Source organism: Mobula hypostoma, chromosome 3, assembly GCF_963921235.1.
Source record: "Mobula hypostoma chromosome 3, sMobHyp1.1, whole genome shotgun sequence".
Classification (NCBI taxonomy): domain Eukaryota; kingdom Metazoa; phylum Chordata; class Chondrichthyes; order Myliobatiformes; family Myliobatidae; genus Mobula; species Mobula hypostoma.
In genome coordinates, this window is record NC_086099.1 from 172,708,022 (window position 1) to 172,734,351 (window position 26,330).

The 26,330-nt window shown below is 39.2% G+C and overlaps 1 protein-coding gene across 4 annotated transcripts in view; it reads right to left on the reverse strand.

Moving 5' to 3' along the window:
- The window catches only part of akap9 (A kinase (PRKA) anchor protein 9), a 209,777-nt gene that overhangs the window by 154,519 nt on the left and 28,928 nt on the right, over positions 1–26,330 (reverse strand). For all 4 annotated transcript variants that reach the window (XM_063044116.1, XM_063044117.1, XM_063044115.1 and 1 more), the window contains 8 exons: positions 22,237–22,434; positions 18,310–20,889; positions 11,752–11,965; positions 10,725–10,801; positions 9,554–9,698; positions 1,732–1,829; positions 951–1,062; positions 552–783 (listed from right to left, as the gene is read on the reverse strand). In XM_063044116.1, coding sequence (XP_062900186.1) covers positions 552–783; positions 951–1,062; positions 1,732–1,829; positions 9,554–9,698; positions 10,725–10,801; positions 11,752–11,965; positions 18,310–20,889; positions 22,237–22,434 — 3,656 coding nt within the window. The remainder of the gene's footprint in view (positions 1–551; positions 784–950; positions 1,063–1,731; positions 1,830–9,553; positions 9,699–10,724; positions 10,802–11,751; positions 11,966–18,309; positions 20,890–22,236; positions 22,435–26,330) is intronic.

Sequence of the window (26,330 nt, forward strand, 5' to 3'; positions counted from 1 at the left end):
TAAAAGGAGAGTATGGACAACCTTAGCTGATTTGTTTGGAGCTGCAGATGCCAAAGGGAAAGTAACCTGAGTGACATTTGTTTATAAGATTATGAGAGGTATAGATAGATAGCCAGTGTTTTTTCCCCATGGTTGAAATGGCTAATACCAGAGGGTGGGCATTTAAGGTAAGAGAGATAAAGTTCAAAGGAGATGTTCAGGGCAAGCTGTTTTGTTTTTAAACACAGAGAGTGTTGGGTGCCTAGAATGTACTGCCAGGGTGGAAGTGGAGGCAAATCGAACGAAGGCAAACAAGTGTAGAGGAAGCTGAAGAATATGGATGTTTTGTAGACAGAAGAAATGTTTAGTTGGGCAATTGGTTACTAATATGATTAGATTAGCACAACATCATGGGTTGAATGACTTGGTCTTGTGCTGTACTGTTCTATGAACCACAGCGGACACAATAATCATGAACAGGAGCCATAAATTTGTCGGTGCACAGAACATAAGACCCAAACACTTGCAAACTGCTGCATTCTAACTGGAGGTGTGAAACAATTTGTTCATACCCGGATTGAGGACCAAAGCCAGTTATTTTTTGTAGCTTTTGTTGTAGACAGATGATTTCTCCGACATATTTGGCCTCCATTTCTTGATACTGCTTTTCATAAGAAGTCTTCATATTCTTTATTTCTTCTGAATGTTGGTCTTCCAATTCTGCCTTTTGTTGGCAAAATGCTTGCTTTAGCTTTACAATCTCTTCAAGCCGAGCTGACCGGATTCTTAACTGCTCCTTAAGATCTAAGCAAGATAAATAAGCAAATTCTGATATTCCACATCTTTCTAGTGACATAAATTTATAACAGATTTATTTCCCAATTATTTGTTATATTCTTCCCTTGAAAATTACAGATTGCCCTACTGGCATGACAAGAAAGTTTCAGGTAAAATAATGTTGTAAGGTTTACCGTTAAGGTCTTGAGAACTAGCATGAGTGCTTTCTATCTGCATACGCAATCTAATATTTTCTTCTTCAGTTTGTGATTGCAAATTTAGGTAAGCAGCCTGGCGATCTTCAATCTGGAATTACATACAAGGTTAGGGGGAAAAAAAGGCTTTACAAAAATAAACATGTATTTTAGCCTTGCATATACAGTCCCAACCTTGGACTTAAAATGCTTGTCAACTTCAATCTAAGACTGTTAAAATCTTTCATATCTAATTGGATCCAATGAAAGTAATTTATACAGTAACCACAAAGTGTAAAAAGTGCTTCATAGTAAATTAAGTACACTGACATGCAGTCATTCTGGCAATAAAGGAAATGCAGTACATCTTGGGACCACAAACTGTAATGAACAAATAGATCATTTGTTGCCATGATATCAGTAGCATATGATAAACTGTCCAGGACATCAGAGACCGCATTCTTATTCTTCATCAAAATATTGGTAGAGGATCTTTGAAATCTACCCTTGACGACAGATTAGATCCTTTAACATCTTAACAGGAAGATGGAAATCCAATGGTGCTGCATGCCCAGTTACAGTGGGTAATGGGTTCAAGGCTCCAAGGTGCAACTTAAAACCACCGTCTCCCAAATTAGATAAGAGTGTTAACAACTGAACCATGGCTAACAAAGTTGTTTAAAAGACACAAAGGGTAAGAAAATCAATTTATCAGCATTTGCCAAAATGTAACATTATACCTTATTGAATAAACTGAACCTGGATGAATTATTTTACTTACCTTTTTGAGTTCACTAGCTAATTGCGTTTGAAGAGCTACCAGCTGATTGTACTCTTGAAGGAGGTATTTTTGAAGTCTCTCTAGATTTATTTGCATTTCTAGAAGCCAAAATATAAAAGTTCAGGAAACCTTATTTTCATTCAGATAGGAGGATAAATATGAAAATCAATTGCATCACAGAACAGTGTGGTCATCTACCTTCACACCCACTAGTTTGTTCATCCCTTCCTCTTTAGTGACAGCGATCGTATTGAAGTCCTCACCTCTCACTGCATTCATAGCATCTTTCTTTAGCATGTCAGGTGTGTCTGCCACCATGAGAACCTAAATAGTCATTCAAGGCCTTGGCCACTTCCACATTACCCAACATTATTCAAGGTACCTACGTTCACTTTAGCCACCATTTTCACTTGTTTTTAAATCAAACTATTTCACCTTCCAGGAATGAAGGGGTTAACATACGAGGACTGTTTGACAGTTTTGGGCCTGTACTCATTGGAATTTAGAAGAATGTGTGGGGATCTCATTAAACTTACCGAATGTTGAAAGGACTCAATAGGGTGGATGAAGAGAGGATGTTCCCTCTGGTGGTGTTATCCAGAACTAGAGGGCACAGCCTCAAACTTGAGGGGCGACTTTTTAGCACAGATGTGCGGAGGAATTTTTTTTTTAGCAAAAGAGTGGTGAATCCATGAAATGCTCTGCCACAGACTGCAGTGGAAGCCAAGTCCGTGGGTATATTGAAAGCGGAGGTTGATGGATTGCCGATTGGTTGGGGCATTAAGGGATATGGTGAGAGCGGTTGAATGGGGTCTGGGATCGGCCATGATGAAATGGCGGAGCAGACTCGATGGGTTGAAAAGCACAATTCTGCTCCTACATCTTATGGTCTACCCTTTCTCTAGTTTTCCATCCTCCTGCCATATTAGTTTAAACCCTCCCCAGCAGCACTAGGAAACAATCTCCCAGGACACCGAGCATGCTTTTGCCCAGGTGTAGACTGTCCAGTTTGTACTGGTCACAACTCCCCCCAGAGCTGGTACTAATGCCTCTGGAATCTAAATCCATTCCTCCTGCTCCACTGCTCAAGCCACATATTCACATTGACTATGCTGTTAATTCTACTCTGCCCAGCACATGGCACAGGTGCCAATCCTGAGATCATTACCATAGAGGGCTTACTTTTTAAATTTGTAGAAGCTCCTCCCAATATTTTCCTATATCGTTGGTACCTAAATGCATCACGACTACCTATTCATTCTCACCTTCCAGAAAGCTCTGCAGCCATTCTGAGATATCCTTGACCCTTGCACCTTGCACCTGGGAGGCAACACACCAAACAGGAGTCTCCTTTTGAGGTAACAGAAGCTTCTGATTATTCCCATTACCATGGATACCCCTTCCATGATAAATATGCCACCCTTTTCCTACCTTCCTGTATAGTGGAGTCAGTCATGGTGCCTTGATCCTCGTTACTGCTGCCTTCCCCTAAGCTATCTCCCTCAAACAGTATGCAAAGTGGCTTATTTGTTTTGAAGGGAGATGACCACAGGGGACTCCAGCACCACCTTGCTGCTAGAGCTCTGCCTTTTGGTCTCCTATTCCCTGGGCACTTAAACTGACCAACTCACTAAATATGTTATCCACAACATTCTCAGCATCACCAATGAATCCATGCGCAGATACAGGGTAGTCTTGTGGTCTGTCAGAAGGTGTAGCCGGACACAGTTCCTGCACATGTAGTCATCAGGGACTCTGGCAGCCTCCCTGAGTTTCCATATTGCACAGGACAAACATGACATGGGTTTGATACAGTCTCATACCTTGAATGTCTTGTTCAAACGTTCTTTCCTGATCCTAACCCTACAAAGCCTTTTACCAAGAATTGATACAATCAGTTGACTGCTGTATATGGAAATGTCAATGATGCTTTCAATATTTAAAGGAAAAGACCAGCTTATGGTATGCTTGCTTATTTACCTAGTTTAAAAAAATCTTTTAACCATTTTCCTGATTTTGCTCAAGAAGTTGTTCAAATGAATTAATTTAAGAAATAATGTTCAAACCATGTCCACCTTTACAGCCATTCAAAAGATCTTATCATTTAATGCCAGTCAAGAATTTTCAAATTAAATTTAATACACACGGAAGTTATTTATCTCTTAACAATGGGATGCAGAAATAAAACAGCATTCAAAGGATTAGCCAATATCAAATAAGGGAACAGATAAACGCTTTCAAGTATGGTTTTTTTCTGCTGTCTTCACAACTCTAGTGTGTAGCATTTCTTCCACTTTCCAGAAAAGGTCCAGTGGATGATTTAAAGTTAAAACGTGAACCTCTGTTGCCTCATCAGTAATCATGAGATGCTACGAACTTTCTCCTTCAGTATTTTATACTTTTATTCTTCCTCCTCTTCCCCCTATTGAGTCTCTTTATAACATTATGATTTAATTTGAAAATATGAACCAACTTAGTCTGATCATGTTACTGTATTACTTATAGACCCCATAAGGAATGATAAGTTTAAAATTAATAATTCATTCTCCTCCTCTCTACACACACACACACACACACATATATATAGTGGCATGCAAAAGTTTGGGCACCCCGGTCAAAATTTCTGTTACTGTGAATAGCTAAGCGAGTAAAAGATGAACTGATTTCCAAAAGGCATAAAGTCAAAGATGACATATTTCTTTAGTATTTTAAGCAAGAAAACTTTTTTTATTTCCATCTTTTACAGTTTCAAAATAACAAAAGTTCTATTCAAAAGGTTCAAAGGAACAACTAAACAAGGCTGATGCATTTTGGAAACAAGTCCTGTAGATTGGTGAAGTTAAAATAGAACTTTCTGGCTGCAGTAAGCAAAGGTATGTTTGGAGAAAAAAGCGTGCAGAATTTCATGAAAAGAACAGTTGGTGAGGGGTTAAGCACAGGGGTGGATCGATCATACTTTGGGCTCGTGTTGCAACCAGTGGCACAGGGAACACTTACTGGTAGAGGGAAGAATGAATTCAATTAATTACCAACAAATTCTGGAAGCAAACATCACACGGTCTGTAAAAGAGCCGAGGATGAAAAGAGGATGGCTTCTACAATAGGATAATGATCCTAAACACACTTCAAAATCCACAATGGACTACGTCAAGAGGCACAAGCTGAAGGTTTTGCCATGGCCCTCACAGTCCCCTGACCTAAACATTATCGAGAATCTGTGGACAGACCTCAAAAGAGCAGTGCATGCAAGACGGCCCGAGAATCTCACAGAACTGGAAGCCGTTTGCAAGGAAGAATGGGCGAAAATCCCCCAAACAAGAATTGAAAGACTCTTAGCTGGCCACAGAAAGCGTTTACAAGCTGTGATACTTGCCAAAGGGAGTGTTACAAAGTACTGCCATGCAGGGTGCCCAAATTTTTGCTTCGGGCCCTTTTCCTTTTTTGTTATTTTGAAACTATAAAAGATGGGAATAAAAAATGTTTCTTGCTTAAAGTATTAAAGAAATGTGTCATCTTTATGTGTGTGTGTGTGTGTGTGTGTGTGTGTGTGTGTGTGTGTGTGTGTGTGCGCGCGCATCTCCAAACAGCAATTCAAGAATGATGTATGCAAAAAAGGAACACTAAAAAGAGCATTTGAAAATAATTGGTATTTTAATATTTACAAAAATTCCTGATGACTTGCTCTAGAATAGTTGTGCAGATAAGTCGAGTTTGAAAATTATCTAAGAAGGAATATTAGCAGGTTCGGATGAACAAAAGGCCAACACGTCCACAAGCAAACTCATTTGCCCAGCTGAGCTCATTCTCACATCTTCTCTTTTAACTCCAGTCATTTTCTCCAGATCAAAGGTATAGCAATAGGAACTCACACGGACTCGTTATGCCTATCTTTTTGTAGATTTAGTGGATCAGTGCTACTCAGCTCCCTCCCTCAACTGAGACACAAGAGGTTGCAGATGCTGAAATCTTAGCAACAAATTGCTAGAGAAACTCAGCAGGTGGACCATAAGGCACAGGAGCAGAATTAGACCATTTGGTTCATCGAATCTCCTCTGTCATTTGATCATGGCTGATTTACTTTCCCTCTCAACTCCATTTTCCTGCAACATTTAATGTCCTTACTAAAACAATGTTTTACTTATAGACAGACGTCTGTTGCAATGAACTCCAGAGATTCAACACCTTCTGGCTAAAGAAATTCCTCCTCATCCCTATTCAAAAGGGATGTCCTTCTATTCTAAGGCTTTGGCCTCTGGTACTGGACTCTCCCACAATTGGAAATATCCTCTCCATATCCACGCCACCTAAGCTTTTCAATATTCAGTAGGTTTCATTGAGCTCTTCCTTCAAACTTCTAAGCTCCAGTGAGTAAAGGCCCAGGGGCAAATGCTCTTCATATGTTATTCCTTTCATTCCAGGATAATTCTCACAAACCTCCTCTGGACCATCTCTAACGACAACACCTCCTTCCTTAGACGTGGAGCCCAAAACTGTTTACAATCCTCCACATGCAGTAAATTCCTTTCCTCCCCAGAAGCTGGTCAACCTGCTGAGGTCTACCAGCAGATTCTTTACTCTTCTCCCTCAATTCTTTTTCTAGTACACAGCTCGCACTCATATAGAACTTGAAAATTTCATCACATCTACTGACAATTACCATTATCTTGCACGAGGTCTATCTCCAATTCTTCTGCTCCCTTTAATGTTCCTTCTCCCTCCATCTCTGGGAAGAGGATTTTGACAACATCCATTAAACAACTACAAACTCACAGCCATCTCACCCACACTTCCTTCTGCCTGCCTCCTGCAAGAACTTGGTTTCATTCTCCAAATTCTTCCATTATATTTGCTTTTCGTTCAAGTACGCCACAAGTCTTCTGGAACCATGGCTTCTCCACTATCAGAGTGGTCAGAGCCCTGGACTCATCTCATCTGTTTGCTGCAGGGTCATCTCAAGGCTCCTGTTCACTGCCACCTGATTCTTCATTCCAACATAATGGCCTCTATCTGTGGTTTCCTGCACTATAATGAAGCCCAACTGCAGCTTAAGAAATAACACTTGATATTCTATCTGGAACACATAATCGCCTTCCATATTCAATATTGAAAGCTTCAGTTTCAGATAACATGCTTTATCTACCCACAAAATAGATCATTTTTGGCATTCATCAATGACATTATTTCATTTATTCTCTCTCCGTTACCACACCCTGACTGCCCCCATTAACTCATCAACCAGATGACTTCCACAACTTATTCCCATGGACAATACAGACCTCACCCTATCAAAGATTTGTCCTTAGTCATTTCCAGCTCACCCCAAATCTCTGTAATTTAAAAGTACCTTACTTTTTTTTCTTTTACCATCTCTAATAAAGGGTTATTGATTTCAAATGTTAACTGTATTTTTTTTCCGCCACAGACACTGCCTGTATTTATTTCAGATTTCCAGTTTCTACAGTTTTTTAAATTTCCTTAGGAAGACAGGTCACATGTTTGTGGGCACTAGTATAGACTGCGAAGTAATACTTAGGACAGCTTTCATGCAAAGTTGCAACTAAAAGGACCATGTCTAAAACTGAAATTCAAAATAAAAACCAGTGAGAAAGTCAGAGCAAGTTTCACAAAATCACGTCATATGCATGTGGAAGGTCATTTAATGCATTTTAATTCACTACTGAATAGTAAGTGCAATATCTCACTACCATCTGTGGATCACCTATTTTTCTGAGTGTTCATCTCTGGTATCTTTAAACCTAGTTCATTTTTAACAATAAATTCAGACACCAGACCTAAACTGGCTTAAAACTCTATTTTAACTTTGCACTTGAATTTTCTGTATTATTTTTGCAATTTAATCTCAAGTCAGCTTTTACATTTCTCTCTGAAAACCTCTCTCAGTTTGCACTTTTCCCAAATAGTATTTCTTTCACTCCCTTTTCTTTCCTCAGAATTCAGACCCCTTTTGATAAAAATAAGCTTGTTCCTTTACTCCAAGCTTTTTACAAAATCCAAAAGTATCATGAGTCATTAATCAGAAACAAATGGCATTCAAGTATTTTCTAAACACACTGCAATGTGAAAGCCAACTTCCTCACATTTGCTAACAACTGCTTTAGTTCTTGCTTCAGTGTTTCTTTGCAGAGAATTAAATTTACTTTGGGGTTTTGATCAATTTCATCTTTGCCTCTTCTGACATTATTTATTTTTAGCTCACATCCATACTGGTTCTTAGCACAGCAGTCCCATTCATTCATCCTATTTCCCCTCTTCAATTTATTCTCTCTCATAAGCCATCAACTCTATTTTAATTATTTTCCCATTTGCCAACACTAAGTGATAATTTATAGTAGCCAACTATTGACACAAATAAAGGAAAATTCAATTATGTATTTTTTTAATCCCCTATATACATATACACCATATTTTACATTTGTCTGCATCAGATCTTACCTCTTGTATGTATTTCAAAAACTTACCTTGTACTTTACACTCAAAGATTGACTTGGATTTTGGATTTGGTAAATTTCTGATTTTAACATTTGCCTTGTAATTTATAATACAAGTTAATATCTTCTCCTTTATTTGATATCCACTACATGTTACAGCTTCAAACAACTCTATGAGCAAATCTACATTCTAGATTTATCTTAACGACCCACAAATTTGAATTTCACTCAGATTTTCTGACAAAACTTCATTAAACACTTGATAAAGGTTCCTTGTAGAACCACTTCAAGTTATCAGGGATTTACTCCAGAATCAAAATTAACTAATGGGTAACAAAGCACTTTTACATCTGATGAATTAATTCCATTACATCGTCAACCACAAAAATATCTTCTATAGCCATCATCTTCATTTCACTTAATTACCTCTACAGCTTTACCCCAACCCATAAACAAAACACACCCGTCAACATGTCAGTGTTGATTACTCTGGTATCTCACTTCTCATCATCATCATCTTATCTAAATATCTTATCACACTGACAGTAAATTCCCAGTCCAAGTCATTCCTCACATCTGTCATTTAGAGATCTGCATAGGATTCCAGAAATTAATACCTTATTAAAGTTCTAACTTGTCTGTTTCACCCATTCCTTTATCTGCTTCCTTGGACTTGAGCATCATGTATATCATTCCATTTTTTGCTTCACTGCTGACAATCTCAAACCCCACCAGAGAACTGTCTGAAGTTTCCTCTCTAATCTCTTTTGTCTTATAAACTCCTCTTCGATCACCTTCCATTCCTCCTTGTAATCCTGTTAACTCACAGATATTTTGCAGAGCAAGCTCAAATGACCCACTCTTTGTATATTTTTTTCCTATGATTACGCCTATGAAGACTCTTATTTGTTGAAAATTAATTTATGATTCACTAGAAGCAATGAGGACTTTGGAGAAGATAAGCTTGTAAGTGACAAATATCTGAATAATGAACTATGAAAGTGGATACAATCACTCAGGATTAGATAAATCCAATGACTATCTCTCAATGAAAATATTATCATGCATTTCATTTTACCATCCTTTTCCACTGATCGGCCTATGCTCTTTTAGAAACTGCAATCCAATACAGACAATGCCAAATTCCAATCTGATCTCCTCACCAATATTAACCATAATTCCATTCTAAGATAGTGACAAGTTTGCTCTAAAAATTCAGTATTTATTTAGTTTTGTAATGATGCAAGGATGTTAATTCACAACATGCACACATCCAGTGTTTAGATTTTATATGTTTTAAACACTTCAATGGGATTTGTTTTTAATCTGATGCACCATTGCAATAGATTAAAAGCTATCATAACATAGTATACCTTTTGCTTCCTCAACAGGGTCTTTATGCACCTGGTTTTCCTTTTCCATGTAGTCTGTGTTTCCTGGTGTTACAACTTCCTCAGACTGCTCCTGAGGCTTTCTCTTTTCTATCAAATAATCTTCACCTAATGCGCTGACAAATGCCTGTCCAAACCAAAACATTAAATTCATATATATCCATAACAAGAAAATTGCAACTATATAAAAAGGATGTAGAAAAATAGTTCTAATTATCTTCATTTGCAATCAATACTGCATTATTTACAACAACATAATTTAATATCAGGAAGTGTATACAATATACAATCTGAAAATCCTTACTTTTTGCATTATTGAACCATTGATTGTATTTGTCTTAGATCACAATATTCACCTTTTACTCTTACATTAATAATCATAGTCATAGAAAAGTACAACACGGAAACAGGCACTTCGAACTAGTTTGTGCCAAACCATTTAAACTGCCTACTTCCATCGACCTGCACCCAGACCACAGCCCTCCATACCACTACCACACCTATAATGTACCTATCAAAACTTCCCTTAAATGTTGAAATTGAGCTTGCATACAGTACTTGTACTGGCAGCTCATTCCACACTTCGATGACTCTCTGAGTGAAGTTGTTCCTCCTCATGTTCCCCTTAAACTTTTCACCTTTCACCCTTAACCCATGACCTCTGGTTGTAGTCCCACCCAACCTCAGTGGAAAAAGCCTGCTTGCATTTACCATATCTATACTCCTCATAATTTTCACTGCATAATGTCGCTATTATGATGTATTTTCCAAGCGAGAGATATTTAGATCTTCAAGAACTGCAGTAGAAACTGCAAACAAGTTTTTTTTCATTATGTCAATTTCAATTTTCTATATTCAGTGGAGTAATTATTAATTGGTCTCAAATTAACTGACTACTGCAGATTGCTCTCATTGTGGGTTGAACTCAGAGAACTGGGGTTGGGGGTAGAGTTGACACACGTATGAAGAAGTTAAAGGGAAGCAAGTGGGGAAGTCGGACTGAAGGGAATGGTCTGAGAGGCAGCATGGACCTGAGGAGACAGATGGTCTCCTCCTTTGCTGTGTGAGAAAAGAGAAATTCTTTAAAATAATTCTTTAGTGGTTCATTGCTAATTTTTAAATTGCAATATTTCCAGTTCTTCTTTTAACGTACCTGGGACAGCTGTAAACACTCATCAGAAATCATCATGTTGAGCCTTTCCATCAGCATTTGTGATGATTCTTCAGTGCCTAAACAATAATCACTGATTACATTTGAGCACCAAAAATGTAATAATTTAAAAATATTTGTCTCAAGAAGGAGGTATTTATAGTCCATCTCTTCATGCTCTCAGATAAGATTAAACTCTAAACTTTAACTTAAATTTAATTAAACTTTAATGGTATCTATACAAGCACCGAAATTGAGATCATTCACTCTGACCATGATTTTTCTACCTGGTTCAGTGGAACTGTATGGAGGATAAGTTTCTTCATTCAGGGAGAAAAAGAGGGCGAATAATAAACCAGATGACATTAAAATTACCGTGATAAAGTTATCTCACAAGACACATTTAGCCTGACATTATCTCACATTTTGACTGCGATAAGCAAAGGAGGAGTGGCCATTCACTTCTTGCCTCTGCTCCACTATTCATTAAGACCCTTTACCTCAGTGCCACTTTCCTGCAATAAACCCAGACCATTTAATTCCCTTAATACTAAATTATATTATTCTCTATCATGAATAATAAATATATGATTCACCTCCCTACAGGGAGGTGAAATTCAATATAGTCTTAACAAAAAATAAATTTCTTTCCCTACAAACTGAGTCACATGCAACAGCCAATCTTTCTAGTCCTGTTATATGGCCACAAAGTTCTGCATCTGTCCTTAAAATAATTATCTGTCTATAGCCAAATGATTATTAAATTTCAGCAGCTACAATTAATATTTAATCAGCAGAAATTACATTATGTTTACAATCATTCGCAGAAAGCTTTACTTGCTCTTTTAGTCAAAGAAATAGGCAATAAAAACCAGAAGAATAACACTCAAATAGTCCTGAACACTGCACAGATCAGGCAGATTGTGACACGAGAAAAAAGTAATGCTTGCTTTCAAGTAGAAACTATGAAAAAACAATAAAATAGGGAGGAAGCTGTTTCAATCACTGCCGCCATTATTACTTTTCGTACCTTTCTGAGATGCTTGAATGTTCAGTAATTCCTGTTGAAACTGTGCTCGAAGTTCATTTATTTCCAGTGCATGAGCAGCTGCGAGCTTTTCCTGCAGTCTTTCCAGAGCAACCTCGGATTCATTTTTCAAATTGTCACGGACAAGCTCCAGTTGAGCAGCATGAATCTGAGTAAGACTGATACGCTGAGCCTCCAACTGAAGCTTTAGCTCAGCCTGTCATACACAAAGATCATTTTATATTATTTTGCATTTTCTTTCCTCAACAAATCCACCTCTCATTCTAAAGGGCAGAGCAGGCTAAAATAAAAGGTGGTAATGACCACCTGATAAGCATTCTGACTCACACCAGGTTGCATTTGATCTGGAAAGGAACTAATATCCTTGCAGGGAAATTTGCTGGTGCTACACAGGAAAGCTTAAACTAGATTGGTGAGGAGTAAGTGGTGGGATTCTGAGCAGGAACAGGCCATGGGTAAAGCAGTAGGACGAACAGAAAGCTTATTAAGCAGGATGGCTAAAAGTACAGTAAAGGGAGGGAAAGGACGAAACAAAACTGCATTTATTTCAACATGAGGCTTAACAGGTGAACAAACTCGGAGCATGAATTGGCTCTGGGGACTGGGAAATTACAGGCATAACAGACACGTAGCTGAGAGAAGGGCAACGCTGGCAATGCAGTGTTCCAGGATATAGATACTACAGCTGTGACAGATGTACAGGAAAGTGTGTTTCCTTCTTCATAAGGAAGGATGTAACAGCACTATACAGAAACAAAATTCATGAAGAATTGTCTTGTAAAGCCAAATGCGTCAAACTTAAGACAAGAGGAGAAGGTCACGCTCCTCTTGCAGACGCCAGAATAGTCTAGAATTTCTTGAAGAGAAATTGCTCATTGTTGTAAGAATTACAGGATTATATTAGAAGTAAAGATACTTACATCAGACTATTGTTTATTAACTGCAGTTCTGCCTTCAATTCTATTATTCCAAGCAAACTCATCACCTAACACTGGACCCTGGGAGTCAATGTCTCCCTCTGCAACTGGATCCTTGACCAATAGACTGCAATCAGTAAGGACAGGCAGCAACACTGCCATCATGATTATTCTGAACACTGGTGTTTGTGTCTGCAGCCTCCTACTCTACTCACTATACACTCATGAAAGCAAGGCCAGACTGTGCTCTAACTCCATCTACAAGTTTGCAAATGATACTACTGTAGTGGGCCACATCTCAAGTAATGAGGAGACAGAGAGCTTAGAGGCATGGTGTCATGACAACAACCTTTCCCTCAATGTCAGTAAAACAAAAGTGCAAGTCATTGACTTCAGAAAGGGGGCTGTGCACTTGCTCCTGTTACAACAACAGTGTTGAGTTTGAGAGAACTGAGAGCTTCAAGCTCATAGGTGTGAACATCACCGAAAGCCTGTCCTGATCCAACCATGTTGAACCCACGACCACAAAAGCTCACCAACCCTTCTACTTCCTCAGGAGGGTGAAAGAATCTGGCACAACCCCATCAACACTTACTAATTGTTATCAATGCACCACATAAATCATTCTGTCTGGATACATAATGGCTCGGTATGGCAACTGCTCTGCACGGAACTTCAAGAGACTGCAGAGTTATGGTTGCAGCACATCACATCATGAGAACCAGCTTCCCTGTTATTGATTGTATCTACACTTATCACTGCCTCAGTGAATCAACCAGCATAATCAAAGATCCACCCACCCCTGACATTTTCTATTTTCTCTTCTTCCATTGGATAGAAGATACAAAAGACTGAAAGCTCATACCAGAGGCTCAAGGACAGCTTCTATTCTACTGTTATCAGACTCTTGATGGACCACTTGTGCAATAAGATGGATTCTTGACTTCACAATCTACTTCTTTATGATTTGCACTTTATCATTTACCTGTACTGCACTTCTTCAGTCACCGTTACGCTTTATTATGCACATTATTGTTTTACCTTATTCTAGCTCAATGCACTGTGTAATGATGTGATCTCTATGAACAATATGCAAGACAAACTTTTGCTAAGGTGATAATAGCAAACTAATACCAATAGGAGATTTTGATTTTGACCAGATTACCCAGAGTGTTAAGGGCATGGACAGAATGGAATTTGACAAATGCGTTCAGTAAAGTTTCTTGAGTTAATATATAGAAGGCCCTTCTCAGGAGAGTGCAATACAGGACCTCCACTTAGGGAACAAATAACTGAAGTGACAGTCACAGAGCACCTTGGCTCTAGTGACCATAATTTGATTAGTTTTAAGATAGTGATGGAAAAGGATAGACCATGTTAGGGTCCTCAACTAGAGCAGGGCTAACTTTAAGAGAATTAGGCAGGACCTAGCAGAGGGTGATTGGGTGAGCCAGTTTGAAAGAAAAGGAATGAGTGGTAAATTGGAGGTTTTTAATAGTGTGACATCAAGTGTCCAAGAGCAACATTTTCCTGTTAGGGTGAAGGGCAGAGCTGGCAAGTTTAGAGAATCTTGGCTGACAAGAAATATGGAGGCTCTGGGTGTAAAAAAGGAAGCAGACATTGGGTTTAGAATGTAGGGCATCTACATCCCTTGATGACGATTAAAAGATTAAGAATACATGTGAGGAGGACAAGGAATAGATATGAGCTGGATTTAGCAGATAAGGTTAAGGAAAATCCCAAGAGATTCTGTAACTCATTAAGTATAAAAAGGTGGCTGGGGAAACAGTGGGTTCTCTTAGAGAACAGCAGGGCCACCTACATCTCAAGCAGCAGGAGATGGAGGGGATTTTTAATGAATATTTCTCCTTGGTATTTACTGAGGAGAAAATTATGGTTGCTCAGGAGTAAGGGAAACAAGGTAAGATGTTTTGAAGATGATTTCCATTACCAGGGATGAGGTATTTGCAGCCTTATGGTGCATTAAGGCAGATAAACTCAGGGTTTGACTGAGTCCATCCTTAGACTTCATGGGAGGCTGAAGAAATTGCGCAGGCCCTCGTGGAAATATTTGCTTCATCTTTAGCCTCAGATGAAGTACCCGAAACTGGAATGCAGCTAATATCATTCTATTAACACACATAAAAGTTGCTGGTGAACGCAGCAGGCTGGGCAGCATCTCTAGGAAAAGGTACAGTCAACGTTTCGGGCCGAGACCCTTCGTCCTGAGGAAGGGTCTGGGCCCGAAACGTCGACTGTAAGTCCTGACAAAGGGTCTCGGTCCAAAACGTCGACTGTACCTCTTCCTAGAGATGCTGCCTGTCATGCTGCGTTCACCAGCAACTTTTATGTGTGTTGCTTGAAAGTCCAGCATCTGCAGATTTCCTCGTGTTTGCATTTTTAAATATCATTCTATTGTTCAAGAAGGATAGCAAGGATAATCTAGTCCAGGGGTCCCCAACCTTTTTTGCACTGCAGACTGGTTTAATATTGACAATATTTTTGCAGACCGGCCGACCCCCGGGGGGGGGGGTGGTGGGCGGTAGGGTTGCCAACAGACGAGTAGCAGTCAAATACGTTGTGTTTACCCCGAGAAAGACTACAATGACCACAAAGCCTTGTGCAGGCACCAGTGCACATGCGTAACTTGCGCATGCGTGTACGTGCCGATTTTTTTCTACAAATCGTTTTTGGCGATTCTGTTCGGGCGGGGGGGTGTTAATCATTACCAGAATATAGGAGATAAGTGGCTAATACATTCAATTTCGTTTCTAAAAGGGTTTATCTAACGAATTTAATATTAAACACAGCACATATTTTCCTCGCATGAATATAGCGATAAGTCAATTATCAGGGGAGCTTGAAGTAAGTGTTGAACGAACTTCCAGTAGAAGTGGTAGAGGCAGGTTCGATATTATCATTTAAAGAAAAATTGGATAGGTATATGGACAGGAAAGGAATGGGGAGTTATGGGCTGAGTGCAGGTCGGTGGGACTAGGTGAGAGTAGGCGTTCGGCACGGACTAGAAGGGCAGAGATGGCCTGTTTCCATGCTGTAATTGTTATATGGTTGTATAAGACACTTGTAAGTCAATAGCATCATAACATTTTAAGTAACATTTGGATATTAAACACACAGCACATATTTTCCCCATATGAACATATAAAATCATTGCAACACACCAATATCGCTGAATCAGTGGGAGCCCTGGGCTTTTTTTCCTGCAACAAGATGGTCCTATCGAGGGGTGATGGGAGACAGCCATACTCGAAGGGGGTTCCTAATGCCCAGTCTATTCCGCAATTTAGTTTTCGTTGCATTCATTGCAGAGATATGTTGGAAATGGAAGCAACGTTTTCAGTGCTTTTGTGGCTATCTCAGGATATTTAGCCTTGACTTTGATCCAGAATTCCGGCAGAGATGTTATGTCAAACATACTTTTCAGCCCGCCGTCAATTACAAGCTTGAGGAGTTGATCTCCTTCCTGCGCTGACATGAATGACGTGTGCGTAATGACCTCGCGCGCGTTCAAGCTCAACAGTGCGTGACAGGGAATGAGGAAAGGTGCGGCTGACTCATAACGCCAAATCGTACCGTTTCCTCGCGGCTCGGTGGCGCATGCTTTGTGGCCCGGTGTTTGGGGACCGCTGATCTAGTCAGCCTGATATAACTGGCAGGGAAGTTAATAGTGGAATTCTGAGTGACAGGACCTACCAAGATTTGGATTGACAGAGTCTAATTAGGAAGAATCAGCATAGCTTTGTGAAAGGAAAGATGTGTTTAATGAACCTTTTAGAGTTTTCTGAAGAGGTTAAACAATAGGGTCGATAACAATAAGGTAGTATATGTAATCTAATCAAAAAACTGTTCAACAAGGTCTTGCATGGCAGGTGAGTCTGTAAGGTTAGGTCCCATGGAATCCAGGTAACTCAAAAGTAGAAAGCAGAGGATGGTGGTTGAAGTTTGTTTCTTGGAATGAAGGCCAGTGACTATTGGTGTGCTACAGAGGTTAATGTTGGAAGACCTTGTTATTCATATTTATACAAATGACTTGGATGAGAAATCAAGAGATTCTGCAGTCGCTGAAAATCAAGAGCAACACACACAAAATGCTGGAGAAACTCGGCATCTATGAAAGTGAATATACAGTCAACATTTTGGGCCAAGACCCTTCTTCAGGACTGGAAAAGAAGGGGGAAGATGCCAAAATAAAAGGTGAGGGGGGAAGAAGGACTAGCCAGAAGATGATAGGTGAAGCCAAGTGGTTGGGAAAGGTAAAGGGCTAGAGAGGAAGGAATCTGATAGGAGAGGAAAGTGGACCAAGGGAGAAAGAGGAGGAGGAGGAGGAGCACCTGCAGGATGTGATAGACAGGAGAGGAGAAGAGGAAAGAAGCCAGAGTGGGGAATAGAAGAAGAGAGAAAGAGAGGGAAATGTTTTACCAGAAGGAGAAATCAATGTTCATGCCATCAGGTTACAGGCTACCCAGATAGAATAGGAGATGTTGCTCCTCCACCCTGAGAGTGGCCTTATCGTGGCAAAAGAGGAGGCATGTCGGAATGGGAATGCAGATAAAATGACTGACCACCAGAAAATTCCGCTTTTAGCAGATGGAGCGGAGGTGCTTGACAAAGCAGTCCCCCAATTTACGTCGCATCTCACCAATGTAGAGGAGGCCACATTGGGAGCATTGGATAAAATAGAGGAGATTCACTCCAAGCTGCTTCTGGCATTTTTAAGCCTAAATGCTTGAAACTGCAGTGAGCAAAACAATTCCAACTTGTCTTACTCCTTATTTCTCACCAACTATCAATGACAATAATCATTGCTTTTTGAACACAAACATATGCAACTGACACTATTTAAAAACCATTCACTCTAAGCATGATACAGTGGCTAACGGCCACATAACTTCACACGACTAATGCTAGTTAGAAACTGTTTGGCAATAGTCTCCTGTCTTAATTAAGTGGACAGCGTCCCAAAGGGAATTCCAGCTACTTTCTCGATTAGTTCTTTAAGAGTTGTCCCAAATAAATGGCTGACCCGAATAACCGATGGACCAATTAACCAGAAGGTACTGTATATCCAAATAGCAATTATGAATCTCAACATTCTTCACTAATTTACATTTCAGAGATATCATTTAAAATGGTTTCAATATGATTACTATATTGCTCTCTGTACTAAGATATGACCGAAGAAATTATGAGGATCAGATAAGAGTCATTTGGAAGCAGAAATGGAGGAAACGGTACCTCTTCTTGATGCTGTGCTTGTTCTAGCTGTGGCAGATAATCTTCATTAGATTTGATAATTTTTGGAACTGCTAAAGGATTCTCACATTCTTTGTCCTTTGCATCTTTTGCCTGTTGCAACACGAGTTACATGTGTATCTCAAAACAGAAGTTACGAATTTGGTAAAATCAGCGGTCATATCTCCTACTGCATTGTTGTGTAATCTCAAGTGTTCAAATCTACAAAGGAAATTACTCCTTAAGGATCCAGTTATTTTAGACTTTGTGAAGATAAAGGATATTCATATGCCATGAACTTCAAGCTAAATGGCCTTAATGCTACCAAATATCTAATTTACACACAATTTCGTTCAAAACAGCTCATTACCTGATTTTCATTTGGCTCAGAATTCAGTTCACAAGCAGATCCTCCAGACTGATCTTCAACCTTCCCCCATACTGTTTTTTCTTGCTGAGCAATAATCAACGTATTTTTTGTTTCCTCTCCATTTTTGTGAAAGATTTCTTCCAGGAAAGACTTCTGTGGTGTAAGTTCAGCAAATCCCAATTGTTCAGACTGACCAGACTCCAAATGATGCCAACAAGAATCTCTTTCAGTATGTAAACTGTCTGAAAGTTCAGATATATGCTTTTCTCTTAACGTCTTAATTTCAGTTAATAAAGATTCTTTTTCTTGAATCAGATTAATCTGATTCTGTCGCAACTCGTCTCTTTCTGAGACAATAATTTTCATTGAATTTTGTAGTGAAATGATTTGCTCTGTTAGATTTTCTTGTTCATTTTCCTTTAGCTTGCTGGTCACAGTAAAATCTGGCTGTTTAGATTGACGTTCATTCTTTGTTTTTATCAAATTCATTTGGGACAGTTTACCTTCTTGGATCATCAGCTTCTGATTCTCTATTATGTCAGTTTTCTCACATCTTTCAATAGCCTGCTCCTTTAAAGACTTAAGCTCCTCCTTCAAATGCAAGATTTCATTTTGCCTTAAAATTAAGACCTCTGAAAGATCTGAAAGTCTCTCAGCTAGCTCTTTCTTGTCCTGTTGAGCTATTTCAAGCTTTTCCATGAGTTCAGTAGCATCCTTTTCAATGACTTCTCTGCTTCCTAAAATTTCAGGTTGGCTACTGGAATCATCAAGAGTTTTGTCTAACTGAATCTGTTTTATCACTGTGAAATCATCAGCGTCTTCCCTTGATTCTGAAACCTGGAGTTGTTCACTTAAGGCCTTCAACTTTGTCTCATATTCAACTTCTTGCTTAAGCATTTTTTCTTCTATATCGAATTTCATTTTCAACAGGCAGTCATACTCATCACGCAATTCTTGAAAGTTAACTTCAAAATTTTTTTCTGCAAAGGAAAAAGTGTTCCTTTGTCTCTCAACTTCTTCTTTGAGCTCTCTCTCATGGGCTTCAAGGTGTTCATTAACTACAGTAAGCCTTTCTATTTGTCCTCTCATTTCTGCAAGATCACGTTCGCTAAACGATGTTAACTTACTCACTTCAGGTACAATTTGAGTTTTCAACTTCTCTTCCATTTCCTTTTTTATCTTTTTTAGGGCCTCATTCTCTTCCTGAAGAACAGTAATTTCCACCTTCATACTTTCTTGTTCCTTAATCTGTTCTTCCAAAAAATTTCTTTTGGTTTGTAGTTCAACGATTTCTTTTTCAAGTATACTCTTTTCTTTTTCATTTTTTGTTAGTGCTTTAACTTCCATTTCAAGTTCACTTATTTGCAAACGCATTTCAGCTTCCATAGAACTCTTCTGTGACAACTCTATTTCCTCTTTTAGTAAATTCACCTCACATAACAATTGATTATTTTTAATGACCATATTATCCTTTTCACAATTCACCTCTTCAATCTTCTTTCCAAATTCTTTTTGCAAGCTTGCCAATTGCTGATTCTGATTCAAAGCCATTTGCTCTTGAAGAGTACAAATTTTCAGCTTATGATCTCTTTCCAGATCTTCCTTCAGCTTACTTAGCTCTTCTTCATGGCTGAATAGAAGTTGAGTCCTTAATCTCTCTAATTCAGCTTCCTGAGATTCCGCCATTCTATCCAAAACTTCATCTTTCTCTCTCTCCAGCATGTCAAGCTTAATTTTGTAGTTGGTAACTTCTGCTTCATGCTTAGACTCGAGATCTTTATTAGATTCCAAAGCAGCATTGAGTTGGGCCTTCAATTGGTCAACCATGTCTTTCAGTTCTTCTACTTCCTGCATTTTGTATTTCTGATCTGTAATATTTTCTGATGCTTTCCGCATTTGATCTTTAGTGAAATTGAGCTCTTCCAAAAGATCTTGGACTTGGTTCTGCAGCTCCATCTGTTTCTCAGAAGCTTTTTCTAACTGTTGTGACATATCTTGCCTTACTTGGTCTCTTTGAAAATGAGAGTCTCGTAATTTGGCATTTAGTTCATTGATTGCCATATTTAACACATTAATTTGTTCTTCATTAACTAGGTTATTCACAGAATGACCCAGAGCCTTTTCCATTTCAGATTTATGATGCTCAGTAAGTTTTCTAATTTCCGAAGCATGTTGTTGCTGCAATTCTTGTTTCATTTGTACTATTTGTTTTCCATACATCTCATCCAATTCTGCCTGAAGTTGGTCCATTTTGCGTTGATTTTCTACTTCAATCCTTTGTACTGTTTCCAATTCAGATAAATTGCCCATGTGGCAGCGTTTCTGGAGAGCCTCTACATTACCCATAAGGTGCTTTATTTCCTCTGATGACTGTCTTTCCCTTTGTTTTGAACTCATTAGTTCTATTTTTAGGTTCTCAGCCTCTTGATTCTTTTGCAAAATATGGTCATTTAAATCTTGAACTATTTTTTCTGAAGCAAGCATTTTATCTTTCAACAGTGATATGGCACTTTCATGACCCTTTATTGTTTGTTCAAGATGTTCAATTAGTTGGTCTTTGTCAGTTTTTTCATTGGCATTCTGTAAAAAGGGAAAACAATCTAAGCATACATGTGCAAAACAAAAATCAGTGCTTGATCAGGTGAAGCAGCAAGCTTGTACAAACAGGTTTAAATACAATTACATCATCCATGCCATTGGGCGAGTAACCCAAAGGCTTGAATGATCTGGGGCGAGCGTTCCAATACACTCTAACAGCATATATTTAAACAGAAAAGTGCATTCTTGGATTAATTAGCTGGGATTATAATGCAGGAAAAAAAATCTCTTGCAGCTGACAGAAAGGCTAAACTCAATTTAATAAATGCACATCATGACTGTAGATGAAATACTATTGCATATTGTGGAACTTGACTTGCTGTACTTAAACAGACCAGAGTTCAAGTTGGTCTGGAATTTTGGTAGGATTAGTAAAGCCATCAGCATTTACCATTATAACGAAGAAAGTGGCAAAAACTACTGAAAGACACAAAGGGTATTAAAATGCGTAAACCCCAATCTGTCAGTAATTCCCTGCTCCTCTGCAGGAAGCACTGTTTCAACCTGTTACTACAGAAAGGAAATGATTGCACTGGTGATGACACAGAGAAGATCTACCAGGGCATTTCTTGGGCTTGGAGCACCTCAATTATGAGGAGACACTGAGCTTGTTTTTCCTTGGAGGAGAGGAGGGTAAAGAGGGACCTGAGGTATACCAAATTATGAGGGGCATGGTAGGGTTATTTGTGGGAATTTTTTCCCCCACAGTAGTATCTAGAACGCATAGATACAGTGTAGGAATTTGAAGTAGAATCTGAGGTTTCTTTACCCCTATCAGGTAGTTAAAAATCAAGAAAATATTGTCCAAAGCCATGGTTGAGGCAGGGAGTCTCACAACATTTAAATGAGTATCTAAACAAGCAATTGAACTGCTAAGATATAGAAGGCTACAGATGCTATTTATATAGATGAATACTTGATTGCTAGCTTGCCTATAGTGTGCCAAAAGTGTTCTTTTTCGCCGTGTCGTAGGACTCCTATGTCATCACCAGTGCCATCATATCCTTCCTGTATCTATATCAGAAAACTAATGAAAAATTAAAGAATATTCACAAACTATTCTCACTTTAAATAACACTGAAAACATTACCCAAGATCCAACCAATGTACGACTGCATACTAAGACAGTTCCTGCTCAACAAGCTTTCAGCCCTATCACACCAGTTAGTTGGCAATTATAAACCAGAAGGCTCTCATAGTTTTGCTTTTATGCTTAAACAAAAATAAAGAACATGAGTCACACAATTAATCAAATCAAAAAAGTACAGAATGGTTCCCTATTAAGAGTAAACAATGCCATTTATGAATATACTCAAGAAAGAGGCATACCATTAATTGATCTTGAAGTTGAGCTTGCAAGTATTTTATTTGGTCTTGGCATTCCTGATTTATTTTTTGAAAAGTTTTCAGCTGTTGTTCCTGATCATCGATCTGCATTTGATATGCAACAAGTTGCTGCTTTGACTGAATTAGGTCAGCTGCTGTTGTACCGTGGCTCGTACTTCTCACTGCTTCACTGGCTTGCAACTTCATTTCGCATAAATGAAGACATACAAATTTCAAGTTGTTAGCTTCAAACAGAAAGCTAAAGAAATCAATACTACCTCAACAGTGAACAATTAATTAATTTACTTGCATTATTATTTATAACCAATAGTTCACAGCTCCCCAATTACACCATCATTTAATACCTCAGGCTTCATGACCACAGATACTTGGGAGTGAGAGGTGGGCCTTAAAGACTATCTATAGTTGATGGTTCCTCACCTCTTTGTGCTGTCATATTATTGACTTGGCATAGATGCCCCAGTTACTTTATCTAAGTAATTGACCTAGAATGCCAATCATTATCAATATTGAAGGACTTTTAAACAGCTACTGAGGATTGCACTTGAAAATTCCATACTTACAACATAATACATTAGACAAAGTGGGAAAAAAACTCAACTTTCCCAAAAAACATGGAAAAACTGTGAAAAAAAATACCAGATCATTTTCTAAATTGTAATAGGATATTAGAGATTATCAGCCTCCATGTATTACCTTCAGTGTCTTATTCAAAGGCAATGCCTATAGGCCACTGGATTTAATGTTTTTTCTCTACTGAGGTGAGCACAATATCACATAATAGTAATAAGAAAACATGAACGTGCTGCAAGATGCATACATTTAAATAAATGCACATTAGAAGCATGGATTCCTGTTCTATTACAACTAACTGCTCAATGTATATATTTCAATGCTAGGAGTATTGCGAGGAAGGCGGATGAGTTGAGGGCATGGATTGACACATGGAATTATGACGTTGTAGCAATTAGTGAAACTTGGCTACAGGAGGGGCAGGACTGGCAGCTTAATATTCCAGGGTTCCGATGTTTCAGATGTGATCGAGGCAGAGGAATGAAAGGTGGGGGAGTGGCATTGCTTGTTAGGGAAAATATTACAGCAGTGCTCAGGCAGGACAGATTAGAGGGCTTGTCTACTGAGTCCTTATGGGTGGAGCTGAGAAACAGGAAAGGTATGGCCACATTAGTGGGATTGTATTACAGACCACCCAATAGTCAAAGAGAATTGGAAGTGCAAATCTGCAGAGAGATAGTAGGCAACTGCAGGAAACAAAGTTGTGGTGGTAGGGGATTTTAATTTTCCATATATTGATTGGGTCTCCCATACTGTTAGGGGTCTAGATGGTTTAGAGTTTGTAAAATGTGTTCAGGGATGTTTTCTAAATCAATATATAGAGGGACCAACTAGAGGGGATGCAATATTGGATCTCCTGTTAGGAAACAAGTTAGGACAAGTGACAGAAGTCTGTGTAGGGGAGCACTTTGGTTCCAGTGATCATAACACCATTAGTTTCAACTTGATCATGGACAAGGATAGATCTGGTCCTAGGGTTGAGGTTCTTAACTGGAAGAAGGCCAAATTTGAAGAAATGAGAAAGGATCTAAAAAGTGTGGATTGGGACAGGTTGTTCTCTGGCATGGATGTGATCGGTAGGTGGGAAGCCTTCAAAGCAAGAAATTTTGAGAGCGCAGAATTTGTATGTTCCTGTCAGGATTAAAGGCAAGGTGAATAGGAATAAAGAACCTTGGTTCTCAAGGGATATTGCAACTCTGATAAAGAAGAGGGAGTTGTATGACGTGTATAGGAAGCAGGGGGTAAATAAGGTGCTTGAGGAGTATAAGAAGTGCAAGAAAGGAGGGCTAAAAGAAGACATGAGGTTGCCTTGGCAGTCAAAGTGAAGGATAATCCAAAGAGCTTTTACAGGTATATTAAGAGCAAAAGGATTGTAAGGGATAAAATTGGTCCTCTTGAAGATCAGAGTGGTCGGCTATGTGCGGAACCAAAGGAAATGGGGGAGATCTTAAATAGGATTTTTGCATCTGTGTTTACTAGGGAAACTGGCATGAAGTCTATGGAATTAAGGGAAACAAGTAGTGAGATCATGGAAACTGTACAGATCAAAAAGGAGGAGGTCCTTGCTGTCTTGAGGAAAATTAAAGTGGATAAATCCCCGGGACCTGACAGGGTGTTCCCTCGGACCTTGAAGGAGACTAGTGTTGAAATTGCAGGGGCCCTGGCTGAAATATTTAAAATGTCGTTGTCTACAGGTGAAGTGCCAGAGGATTGGAGAGTGGCTCATGTTGTTCCTTTGTTTAAAAAAGGATCGAAAGGTAATCCGGGAAATTATAGGCCAGTAAGTTTAACGTCAGTAGTAGGTAAGTTATTGGAGGGAGTACTAAGAGACAGAATCTACAAGCATTTGGATAGACTGGGACTTATTAGGGAGAGTCAACATGGCTTTGTGCATGGTAGGTCATGTTTGACCAATCTATTGGGATTTTTCGAGGAGGTTACCAGGAAAGTGGATGAAGGGAAGGCAGTGGATATTGTTTACATGGGCTTCAGTAAGGCCTTTGACAAGATCCCGCATGGGAGGTTAGTTAGGAAAATTCAGTCGCTAGGTATACATGGAGAAGTGGTAAATTGGATTAGACATTGGCTCGATGGAAGAAGCCAGAGAGTGGTGGTAGAGAATTGCCTCTCTGAGTGGAGGCCTGTGACTAGTGGTGTGCCACAGGGATCAGTGCTGGGTCCATTGTTATTTGTCATCTATATCAATGATCTGGATGATAATGTGGTAAATTGGATCAGCAAGTTTGCTGATGATACAAAGATTGGAGGTGTAGTAGACAGTGAGGAAGGTTTTCAGAGCCTGCAGAGGGACTTGGACCAGCTGGAAAAATGGGCTGAAAAATGGCAGATGGAGTTTAATACTGACAAGTGTGAGGTATTGCACGTTGGAAGGACAAACCAACGTAGAACATACAGGGTTAATGGTAAGGCACTGAGGAGTGCAGTGGAACAGAGGGATCTGGGAATACAGATACAAAATTCCCTAAAAGTGGCGTCACAGGTAGATAGGGTCGTAAAGAGAGCTTTTGGTACATTGGCCTTTATTAATCAAAGTATTGAGTATAAGGGTTGGAATGTTATGATGAGGTTGTATAAGGCATTGGTGAGGCCGAATCTGGAGTATTGTGTTCAGTTTTGGTCACCAAATTACAGGAAGGATATAAATAAGGTTGAAAGAGTGCAGAGAAGGTTTACAAGGATGTTGCCAGGACTTGAGAAACTCAGTTACAGAGAAAGGTTGAATAGGTTGGGACTTTATTCCCTGGAGTGTAGAAGAATGAGGGGAGATTTGATAGAGGTATATAAAATTATGATGGGTATAGATAGAGTGAATGCAAGCAGGCTTTTTCCACTGAGGCAAGGGGAGAAAAAAACCAGAGGACATGGGTTAAGGGTGAGGGGGGAAAAGTTTAAAGGGAACATTGGGGGTGGGGGGCTTCTTCACACAGAGAGTGGTGGGAGTATGGAATGAGCTGCCAGACGAGGTGGTAAATGTGGGTTCTTTTTTAACATTTGAGAATAGATTGGACAGATACATGGATGGGAGGTGTTTGGAGGGATATGGTCCATGTGCAGGTCAGTGGGACTAGGCAGAAAATGGTTCGGCACAGCCAAGAAGGGCCAAAAGGCCTGTTTCTGTGCTGTAGTTTCTATGGTTTCTAAACTCCAGATATAATAAATCAACAATTTGCTCTGGACAAGGGCATGTACTTAGTGGAAAATGTGTTTAATGGATATCCCAATGGAAAGTTCAAGGTCAAATTTCCTTTCAGTTCGAGGGGTCTGGAAATGGGTGCAATTTTCTTCTGTGCTGAGTTAAACCAGTTTTCAACGACATAAATCTTTTGCCCCTGCACTAAGAGTTCTAGGCCTCAGAATTAAGATTAGGAAAAGCTTAGCATCAATACTGTCAGCTAACAAAACACATAAAATGCTGGAGGAACTCAGCAGTCCAGGCAGCATCTGTGGAAAAATGTGTGTGTTGCTTGGATTTCCAGCATCTG